Source organism: Entelurus aequoreus, linkage group LG07 (genome assembly GCF_033978785.1).
Source record: "Entelurus aequoreus isolate RoL-2023_Sb linkage group LG07, RoL_Eaeq_v1.1, whole genome shotgun sequence".
Classification (NCBI taxonomy): domain Eukaryota; kingdom Metazoa; phylum Chordata; class Actinopteri; order Syngnathiformes; family Syngnathidae; genus Entelurus; species Entelurus aequoreus.
This window is the reverse complement of record NC_084737.1, coordinates 27,749,580-27,761,592: the sequence shown is the minus strand read 5'-3', so window position 1 is coordinate 27,761,592 and position 12,013 is coordinate 27,749,580. Positions and strand designations below refer to the sequence as shown.

The 12,013-nt window shown below is 39.3% G+C and overlaps 1 protein-coding gene across 5 annotated transcripts in view; it reads left to right on the top strand.

Annotated features, from left to right (window-relative positions):
• Positions 1-6,496: 6,496 nt before the first annotated feature.
• kmt2d (lysine (K)-specific methyltransferase 2D) overlaps positions 6,497-12,013 on the top strand; it is a 53,261-nt gene continuing 47,744 nt past the window's right edge. For all 5 annotated transcript variants that reach the window (XM_062053108.1, XM_062053109.1, XM_062053105.1 and 2 more), the window contains exons 1-2: positions 6,497-6,615; positions 8,577-8,659. In XM_062053108.1, the coding sequence (XP_061909092.1) occupies positions 8,611-8,659 (49 nt within the window). In that variant the 5' untranslated portion in view covers positions 6,497-6,615; positions 8,577-8,610. The remainder of the gene's footprint in view (positions 6,616-8,576; positions 8,660-12,013) is intronic.

Below are 12,013 nucleotides of genomic sequence, written 5' to 3'. Positions count from 1 at the left end.
TATACCTTACATAAAAAACAGTACGAAAGTTAATTATAAGATTAAAATTTTTTATTTATAGTATAGTATTGTAAAGGGAAAAACATTACCGAAATTGTTTTTAAGGTAAAAAACTGGTCATCAGAATGTTATGGTAAAGTATATTGTTATTTTTTACAGTGTATGATTTGATGGATAACCTGCTTTGACATAAGTCAAGCAGATATTTAAATCTTTATCTTTACTTTAACAAAAAAACATTTGGAACGTTTGATTGATTGATTGATTGATTGAGACTTTTATTAGTAGGTTGCACAGTGAAGTACATATTCCGTACAATTGACCACTAAATGGTAACACCCGAATAAGTTTTTCAACTTGTTTAAGTCGGGGTCCACTTAAATTGATTCATGATACAGATATATACTATCATATATACTATCATCATAATACAGTCATCACACAAGATAATCACATTGAATTATTTACATTATTTACAATCAGGAGTGTGGAGGGGGGGTGGGTTGGGGGGGTGGGGGGGGGGTGGGGATATGGACATCAAGTAGTGGACATAGAGAGAGAGAGAGAGAGAGAGAGAGAGAGAGAGATCAGAAGGCATAAGAAAAAGAATCTGCATTTGATTGTTTACATTTGATTATTAGCAATCCGGGGAGGGTGTATGATCATATACCATTTTGTTTTCATTTTTTGTTTTCATTTATTTATTTATTTCAGGCAATGACATAAAAAAGGACAAAGTTGACCACACATAATAATATAAATTAATATAGTGCAAAAGGTAATGTATAGTATGTAATGCATGATTGTCCAGTTTTGCCTGAAAGGGAGTGGGAAGCAGATAAATTTTAATCCCACCCCCAGTTGGGATTAAACATTGTTGCATTATTAGATAATAGTACAATGTAAAAACAATGCAATTACATGCAGTATGTGTAGTTTTAATATCAAAATGGAAATAACAAAGACATTTAGTAAGAAAAAATGTACTTTATCAATACATATTATTTCCAGGATGTGGCGGGCGCGATCTGGCTCCGAGGACTTGAGTTTGACACCTGTGCTACAAACACTAATTGAGCGCACTGTCATTCCTACAGAACACTCTTAACAAGTACAAAAATAAGTTTGACACTATTAATTATAAAACGAATTAAAGCCTCAATGAATGACAAAGGGGTAATGTGAATTAGGGTTGTCACGACCAAATTTTTTAGTAGTCGATATCGATACCTATTAATTCTCACCAGTTCGATACTTATTTGATACCACTTTACAAGTAAAAAAAAACCTCAACACATTTCATTTTAAATTTGCTACTTTATTGGAAACTGTTTCAAACTGTCAAGCATTTAATATTTGTAATATATTTCTAATATTGTGGTAGAACAATGTCATCCTCTATTTTGTAATGAACTAAGCTAATATAAAGGCTAAAACATATATTTAAAGACACATCTTTGTGGGGGTTTTTTGGTATTTTGTTCATCTTATTTCTATAAAAATAAAAAGAGGTGCGTTCAGTAAATGACTCCTAAGCCACAAGTTGCCTTCCTGGTCAACTAAGTCAGGGGTCGGCAACCCAGAACGTTGAAGAGCCATATGGGACCAAAAATACAAAAAACAAGTCTCTGGAGCCGCAAAAAATATAAAAGCTGTATATAAGTCTTATAATGAAGGCAACACATGACGTAAGTGTCTATATTAGCAATAATAGCCTACTAGCAAAATGACGCAGGCTGAAGCAAATCTTTATTGACAGAAATGTTGAAATGTAATATTTATTCTACACATTTTTACAATATTAGAAACCATTAGTAAATCAGATACTACTCAGAAAGTGAGATAACTCCTGGAAATTACTGGCTTTTAATGGCCAAAAGGTATAGATGTGTATGTCCAAGTTGAAGGAAATGGCAGGCTGTCTTGGTCAAGTAGATTTATTACAATCTTTGGCAAGCTAGGTAATGTTTGCTGTGGTCTGGAACAACATGGCACACAAAAAACTATCAGAAATGCAGCCAATATTACATACAGATAATGTGTCATGAGACATGCATGAGTAAATTACAGTATATGCAAAGAGGATAAAAGTAAAGGATATTAAATGAGCTCAAATATACCAACAAATGGGGCATAATGATGCAATATGTACATAGAGCTAGCCTAAATAGCATGTTAGCATTGATTAACTTGCAGTAATGCACTGACCAAAAATGCCTGATTAGCACTCCAACAAGTCAATAACATCAACAAAGTGCACCTTTGTGCTTACACGCACAGCATACAACTTTTGGTGGACAAAATGAGACATAGAAAGACTGGAAGATTTTACGTGTAACTGTTGCGTCACAGTCCACACTATGGTGAGTTCAAAAACCGACAAAATGAGTAGGACAAAACGATGTTCACCAAATACTTTCATCAGTGAAGAATACACACAAACATACTAAACAGTGGGCTTTCTAACAATTGGGAAGATTTGTGTCATGTTGGTCCTCAAACAAAAAACATGCTAAAACAAACAAAAAAAAATTTCCCCATCTTTTTCTATTTTCAATCCTTTTTAAAAAAAATGCCCCAGGTTGCTGAGCCCCGAACTAAGTAAACCATCCATCCATCCATCCATTTTCTACCGCTTACCCCAGAGGTGTTTAAAGTGTTGCCAAACAACAGAAGAGTGTCTCTTAACTGTGTTTTCTTAGCACTCACTGATAACGATTCAGTTGCTTTCTTCTGGAGGTTTTCAGCACGCTGTGGTAATAACGCACACTGCCTGGGCTTGTGGTGGCGGATCTCCGCTCTCACTCGCTTGGCAAAAACTTTTGTGACCGCTTGTATTTGCTTCCTGAATAAATTATACAAAATCCACCTCCTTTCACTTTTAATATGTACCTCTACATGATCATATTGGGCAGCACAGTGAAAAAAGGGTTAGTGCCTCACAATACGAAGGTCCTGGGTTCGATCCCCGGGTTTGGGGTCTTTCTTTGTGGAGTTTGCATGTTGTCCCCGTGACTGAGTGGGTTCCCTCCGGGTACTCCGGCTTCCTCCCACCTCCAAAGACATGCACCTGGGGATAGGTTGATTGACACAAAAAAAAATGGCCCTCGTGTGTGAATGTGAGTGTGAATGTTGCCTGTCTATCTGTGTTAGCCCTGTGATGAGGTGGCGACTTGTCCAGAGTGTACAGAGCACAGTTCCCTCCCCCCATTCTCACCACATTCTACAGAGGCACTATAGAGAGCCTACTGACCAACTGCATCTCTCTCTGGACTGGAGCCTGCAGTGCCTCAGACTGGAAGTCTCTGCAGAGAGTGGTTAGGACGGCGGAAAAGATCATCAGGACTCCTCTTCCTCCTATCCAGGAGATCGCAAAAACCCACCGCCTGACCAGAGCTCAGAAAATCTGCAGAGACTCCTCCCACCCCCACCAAGGACTGTTTTCATTGCTGGACTCTAGAAAGAGTTTCAGCAGCCTCAGTAGCAGAACCTCCAGGTTCTGTAACAGCTTCTTCTCTCAGGCCGTAAACTCTTGGACGCATCATAATAATCCCCTCAATTCCCCCCAAAAACGGATTAACTCGCTGTAATATGAAGACAATATAACATACATCAATAAACGTGGATGCATATGCAAAAGTGAAATATATTTATCTGTACAGTAATCTATGTATTTATATCTGCACCTTATTGCTCTTTTATCCTGCACTACAACGAGCTTATGCAACGAATTTTCGTTCTTATCCGTACTGTAAAGTTCAAATTTGAATGACAATAAAAGGAAGTCTAAGTCTAAGTGTACACCGCCTACCGCCCGAATGCAGCTGAGATAGGCTCCAGCACCCCCCACGACCCCGAAAGGGACAAGCGGTAGAAAATGGATGGATGGGGCATTATCATATTCTAGGTGATGTCACAGTGTTTTGTCTGACTCCAGCCTAGTGCATAGTTAGATAGATAGTGCTTTACTGATTCCTTCAGGAGAGTTCCCTCAGGAAAATTAAAATTCCAGCAGCATTGTACAGATTTTAGATAGAATTTAAAAAGTAAATAATGGAGGTATAAATGGAAATAATATAAAATATAACAATAATAATACAAATAAAAAGTAACAATAAGAATAAAAATATAACTGTAAAAATAAGAATATAACAAGAGAAACTAGGCAGTAGTGACCATGTTATGAAGAGGGGAAAAAACGGTAATACTGTCGATTATATGAAAGATGTGATGTGCATATTGCACCTTTAAAATGTACTGCACTGTTAATTTCAGTATTATTATTGCTTTGCGTCCCCTGGCATCCTAGTGCCCTCTCTCCTCCCCAGAAAGGAGTTGTACGGTCTGATGGTGTGTGGGACAAAGGAGTTTTTGATTGATTGAAACTTTTATTAGTAGAGTGCACAGTTCAGTACATATTCCGTACAATTGACCACTAAATGGTAACACCCGAATAAGTTTTTCAACTTGTTTAAGTCGGGGTCCACTTAAATTGATTCATGATACAGACAAATACTATCTTCATAATACAGTCATCACACAAGATAATCATCAGAGTATATACATTGAATTATTTACATTATTTACAATCTGGGGTGTGGGATGTGGAGGGGGAGGGGGGGTTAGGTTTGGTTGATATCAACAACTTCAGTCATCAACAATTGCATCATCAGAGAAATGGACATTGGAACAGTGTAGGACTGACTTGGTAGGAAATGTACAGCAAGTAGTGGACATAGAGAGAGAGAGAGAGATCAGAAAGCATAAGAATAAGTATCTACATTTGATTATTTACAATCCGGGGAGGTAGGAGGTGGAAGGGAGGGTGTTAGTTTAGGGTTGAAGTTGCCTGGAGGTGTTCTTTTAGTGCGGTTTTGAAGGAGGATAGAGATGCCCTTTCTTTTACACCTGTTGTACATTCCAAATTAATGTGGCATAGAAGGACAATGAGTTAAGACCTTTGTTAGTTCGGAATCTGGGTTTAACGTGGTTAGTGGAGCTCCCCCTGGTGTTGTGGTTATGGCGGTCATTAAGGAAGTAGTCTGACATGTACTTCGGTATCAGGGAGGTGTAGCGGATTTTATTGACTAGGCTCAGTGCAATTCATGGTAAGTTTTTGAGTCTATAGAGCAGTGGTTCTTAACCTTGTTGGAGGTACCGAACCCCACCAGTTTCATATGCGCATTCACCAAACCCTCCTTTTTTTTCAAATTCAAGACAAAGTTATTATATGTTTTTGGTAACACTTTAGTATGGGGAACATATTCTAAGTAACAAAGACTTAATTTTGAGTTTTTTGGACACTAGGGGAACATATTCTAAGTAACAAAGACTTAATTTAGAGTTATTTGTTTAGGGTTAAGGTTCAGGTTAGGGTTAGAGGGTTAGGTTCAGGGTTAGGGTTATAATAAGGTCATGCCGAATAAGGTATTAATAAACACTTAATAATGACTAGTTAAGAGCCAATATGTTACTAATTTGCATGTTAATAAGCAACTAATTAATAGTGAATATGTTCCCCATACTAAAGTGTTGCCATGATTTTTTTTCTGGTGCATAAAATGAACCGTGCATGAACATCACCTTGTTCAAAGAACAAAACCAACACAGTGCATAAACTCACAACAAATTACACACCTGCAAATCAGTCAAATGTAGCCGTATCCGTAATACACCGATATGGAGAAGTTTGTATTTACACGATGAGTCAGGTGTGTTTTGACCTCCGCCGACTCACCGAACCCCTAGGGTTCGATCGAACCCAGGTTAAAAACCACTGCTATAGAACTCTATTGGGCATGCAACTGCAGCGATTCAGCAAAACACAATTAATGGTAATTAAAGGAAAATGCATCCCCAATAGTGCCCTTTCTGCAGAGTACAATCACCTACAAGGCCACAGGCTGAGGCATGCATCGTGATGCTGCAATTAAAACACTAATTAAAATGGGTTCCATGTTTTGGAAAATGCATGACCTAATATCCAGTGTTCGTTTCTATGCTCTCCTTGCCAACTTGAAAAAGCAGGGGAAAAACGACATGATTTGAACGTAGCGTGGATTTGACACCCAAGTTGTTTTTGACCTGATTACGTTTGGCGCAATAAGAAGTGTGCATGCAGCCGCAAACCAAGTTGTGCGCTAATAGGCAAAAGAAAAAGTGTCCGCGCAGAGAGCGTTATTGAATAAAGTATGAATGTGTTTGTGCAAGAAATTATAATGTCTCATCGTGAATCGCGCAAGTAGGATTCCAGCACAGCGCGTTAGCTAGCCAGTTGTTAGCATCCGAGCTAAATCCATAAGTGTTAGCTGGAGGAGGATGGTGAACGGTTTAAGTGTGCTGGGTGAGGAATAGAACTGCTTCTCAGCTCCCTGGCCACAAGGCCGGAGTGGTGCTCTGCCTGCTAACCCCACCGCCGTCCGTGTAGTCGAGAAGCTCGCAGCACAAAACGCACAGCTTGCCTTCCGCCGACGTGCACTTCCCCCACTCTCCTTCCAGCCGGCTCGCCGCAGCGTTAGTCCGGTACATAAAATGAAGCGACCATCAGCATTACGGGAAGCTGTGCGGCTCTTTGGATGTTGCTGATGTACGCGGAGACGATATTGTTTTCGTAAGGTCAGTTGCTGCAATTGTTACGTTTTCCAACTTTCCGTGCCAGGCACGAATAGAGACACACTAACCCTGACCTTAGACCGGGTATTGTAGGCTCGGCTATCGCTAGCACGTAGCTATTAGCTCGAAGCAGATGACGCTGTCTACTTGCTGGAGAACTAGCCGTGTTACCTGAGCGCTAACTTCAGGTTGAATAATGTTGTGTGGTTACGCGCTACGGGATATTTTCCTCTGGGTTATCGCAGGCCATTTATTCAAGTAAAGGCAGTTATGCATTATAGCGGAGGTACTTTTTGTAGTTTTATTCTCCGGGACACTTAGCTGCTACGTCACCATTGATAGTTGGTGGATTTTCCGTTTCGGTCCGTCGCTTTGGATATGAACCGGGCTATGTGCTGGGCGCGTTCTAAACCCTGCACTCGGTGTTTACATTGAGCAATTATGGCAACGGTTGTTATTAGCGAGCTGGAAAATTATTTTTTGGGTCATGGCAACAACATGCAGATGCGTTTTGTTTATATCAGCAAAAAAGACCGCATATAAAATGACATTAAAAGTTAATTTCCTTACACTTTCAATGTTGGTGTATAGCTAAACAAGACGCCACTTGGCCACCAAGTCAACACTACCGAATACATTTGTAGAAACTATTTAGCTCATTAATTGACTTAACTATATAGTTCACATGCTATGCTATGGTTATCGAGAAGTGAGCTTCGACTGTCATATTTATTTCGAAGTATATTTTTATAATAAATGTTGTCTCACTGTGCTCGTCCGCCCAATATACTCTTTACTTTCGATAAACATTATTTTCGCTTATGGTGTCTTGTTTTTGTATTTAGCTCATTTCTAAAGCCGTCACTTGCAATTTAGTTGAATATACGTGTGACCGACGTCCTTATCAGATTGATGCATTGAATGTTGCTATTAAACCGTAATCTCACATGCCTTGAAAACACGTGAAAGCCGTTCACTTCTCAGCCCAGTTTCTTACTACAACTGCCCAACGAAACGCGTGTAATAAATAGTATCTAATGATCGTTCGATTCAAATCAGAAATGTTTTTGGAACTTGCTGGCTACCTGATGTAAGTTACCGAATTCATTATGTCACACTTCTACGTCGGCATTGGCCTGGCTGCGCTGCAGACGTTCATCTATTTTCTGACATTGGGAGATTAACGATCATGCATGGAAATGCCTGCAGCTGTGTACTAAGTTGCCCTTTTCCACTCTTTCCGTACATGAACACTACAGAATGCAAGGTCACCAGCAAACACGACCCTAAGACGACCTCATGTTATTGGAAAACAATGGCGAGAAAGGATCGAGTCCCGCATTGTTTGATTTACTGTACTTAGGCAATGGCATGAGACTCAGGGCGGAACTAAAGTGTAGGGCACTCTTGTTCCGCACGACAACACTGCTGCAACAGGAAGTTTTCAACACGGAAGTTGTGTTTTCTTTGTGTATCCTCAATTATGGTTATTTTTTTAATGCATACGATACGCCCCGTCAATTATTACTGCATGTCTCTTACTGCATATATCTTTTACGGTTTGTATTATGCAATGTTTGGTGAATAAACATGTTATGAATTGATTCTGATGTAACACCGCAACACGCGTGCTATTTTTATCATTTTAAGAAGACTGCATGATATTTTTGCGCATATATATTTGTATATACCTGGATGCATTGTATGGGGTTTTAAACGACTAGCATGGTGAGCGTAAATTGACAAGTTTTTGTCATAGCATGCTTATTCAATATAGTTCACGATAGTTAATACAATATATGCACGCTTGTTAGCACATAATCTGTACAGGAAGACTTGTAATGAGCCATGCTACCTGTTTGCAGTGGCCATTATTGACAAACTCATTGTTTTGGTTAGGTTATATCAATGTTTACAAACCGTAAGGATGCTTTGTAAATAGCATCTACGTTTCCAAATTGCAGATCTCTGTCAAGGAGGTCAGAATCAGCTTGGGGGATGGACGAGCAGAAATCAAACTGCGAAGAGAGCGAGTCTGAGCCAACAGGTAATAACAGAATGTTATATTTATTTCGAACATGGAAACATGATTACACATTATTACAGCACATATTTACAGTGTCACACAAAGCTCAACATTTCCGAAAAGGAGTAAGAAGAAGCAGAGTTTATTTAATCCTACCCCTTTTCCATTTCACAACTAGCACTGATACTTTTGTTAACTTCCTGTATTCAACATAACATAGATATATACATACATAATAATACAAAATAAATTGACATTAATAAAAAGTTATCAATGAGTTAGTAAATTAGTTATAATCTACATCAGTGGTCCCCAACCACCGGGCCGTGGATCGATTGGTACCGGGCCGCACAAGAAATAAAAAATATTTTTTTAATTTTAAATTTTTATTAAATCAACATAAAAAACAAAAGACACACTTACAATTAGCGCACCAACCCAAAAAACCTCCCTCCCCCATTTACACTCATTCACACAAAAGGGTTGTTTCTTGCTGTTATTAATATTTCTGGTTCCTACATTATATATCAATATAGATCAATACAGTCTGCAGGGATACAGTCCGTAAGCACACATGATTGTATTTTTTTATGACAAAAAAAACAACAACAACCCCCCCCCCCCCCCCCCGCGGTTCCAAAAAGGTTGGGGACCACTGATCTACATGACCATGGTTGCATATACCTGATTTATTATTAAGGTTCAAGATTCTTACTTGCACTTTGTAAACACTAAGTTTAAACAGTTTCTTAAAACTGATTATATTAACACATTGACTTCTTTGATAATAATAATAATAATAATAATAATCATACTTCACTTTAAGAGGAATTGCACTTTTTGTGGAATTTTTTCTATCGTTCACAATCATTATGAAAGACACAACAACAGATGTGTTTTTTTTAATGCATTTTAACTCGTAAATAAAAGTCTGCTTACAGCGGAGCCAATCGAAGGTCCTCTATTCTAGCCATACAACTCAATAAAAAAAACATCCAAATACAGACAACAATACTCCATTTACATTTCTTGATTTGAATATTAACCTAGTGTTTTTGTTATCGTTATTATAAGCGCTAACCCAGACAAGCTATTTATAGCGGCACCGTGATTGTGAGCTTAAGTGCCAATGTTGACATGATCGGCTGATCAGCTGCTTCCTTGCTTGTCAAACTTTATTGTAGATCATAAATCATGCCTCTCACCTGAATCGTTGAAGAACGAGAACGTATCCTGACAAGTTAGTACACTGTGACAGCCAATTTAGACCTGGAAATTGTAAGAACGACATGACAAGATGCTTGGTTTCACCCCGTTTTTCTTCGCGAGGATTGAGTCATTCTTCATTGAAATGGCAATATATGAATATCCTAGCAGTCGACATCCTAATGACGGCAGACCTTACACAGTACTAAGTGATGTCTTATTAAGTTTGTTGGCTCCCAAAGTCTGCAGTGAGTAGAAATCAGTGATGTAGTGGGGTAAAAAAGCAAACTTTGTGATGCGTTTTTGAAATTAATGCGCAGGGTATGCTTAAAATGAGCAAAATATATAGATCAGGCATAGATCGATTCGCACCAGGACCACCAGAATGTATCACAGTCTGTATCCCCAGGCTGTGAGACTGCTAAATGAACAGCCTGCCCCTTACTGCCCCGACCATCTTATTACCTCACTCTTCACCACCTCAATAATTGTGCTCTGGACATTGCATTGCTGCAACATCAACGTAACACCCACCTGACATCTGACTGTTCCCACCCCCACAACCCCTCTTATCGCGATCTTCTTGACAATGCTAAAATGTAAACTATTGCAAACCTACACATCAATGCAGTTTCTATGCCGCTAGACGAAACCCAAACAAAATCTCTTTGACATGTATGACTTAAAGGCCTACTGAAACCCACTACTACCGACCACGCAGTCTGATAGTTTATATATCAATGATGAAATCTTAACATTGCAACACATGCCAATACGGCCGGGTTAACTTATAAAGTGCAATTTTAAATTTCCCGCCACACTTCCGGTTCAAAACGTCTAGATATGATGACGTATGCGCGTGACGTCAACGGTTGATACGGAAGTATTCGGACCCATTGAATCCAATACAAAAAAGCCCTGTTTTCATCCCAAAATTCCACAGTATTCTGGACATCTGTGTTGGTGAATCTTTTGCAATTTGTTTAATGAACAACGGAGACTGCAAAGAAGAAAGCTGTAGGTGCGATCGGTATATTAGCGGCAGACTACAGCAACACAACCAGGAGCACTTTGAGGATAGCAGACGCGCTAGCCGAACGACCTCACCTTGACTTCCTCCGTCTCCGGACCGCCAACCGCATCGGTGATCGGGTGAAGTCCTTCGTCGTATCGTCGATCGCTGGAATGCAGGTGAGCACGGGTCGTGATGAGCAGATGAGAGCTGGCGTAGGTGCAGAGCTAATGTTTTTAGCATAGCTCTGTCGAGGTTCCGTAGCTAAGTTAGCTTCAATGGCGTTGTTAGCAACAGCATTGCTAGGCTTCGCCAAGCTGGAAAGCATTAACCGTGTAGTTACATGTCCAGAGTTTGGTAGTATTGTTGATCTTCTGTCTATCCTTCCAGTCAGTGACTTATTTGTTTTGTTTCTATATGCAGTAAACCCCGATGCTATCACGTTAGCTCAGTAGCTAAAGAGCTTCACCGATGTATTGTCGTGGAGATAAAAGTCACTGTGAATGTCCATTTCGTGTTCTCGACTCTCATTTTCAAGAGGATATAGTATCCGAGGTGGTTTAAAATACAAATCCGTGATCCACAATAGAAAAAGGAGAGAGTGTGGAATCCAATGAACCCTTGTACCTAAGTCACGATCAGAACGAAAAAAGATACGTTCTGCACTGCACGCTAGTCCTTCACTTTCACGTTCCTCATCCACGAATCTTTCATCCTCGCTCAAATTAATGGGGTAATCGTCGCTTTCTCGGTCCGAATCGCTCTTGCTGCTGGTGTAAACAATAGGAAAATATGAGCAGTCCTTCCTCCGGTGTCGTCACGCTACTTCCGGTAGGGGCAAGGCTTTTTTTTATCAGAGACCAAAAGTTGCGAACTTTATCGTCGTTGTTCTATACTAAATCCTTTCAGCAAAAATATGGCAATATCGCGAAATGATCAAGTATGACACATAGAATGGATCTGCTATCCCTGTTTAAATAAAAAAAAAAATCATTTCAGTAGGCCTTTAAGTGTTATTATGACAATGACAATAAAGGAATTGATTGAAAATACGTAAATATTACATGTTATTAGGCCTGGGCGATATATCGATTTTATCACTATATTCAACTTTTTTGTTGCAGACGATTTTAAAATCAAATACATGTTTTTTTCTC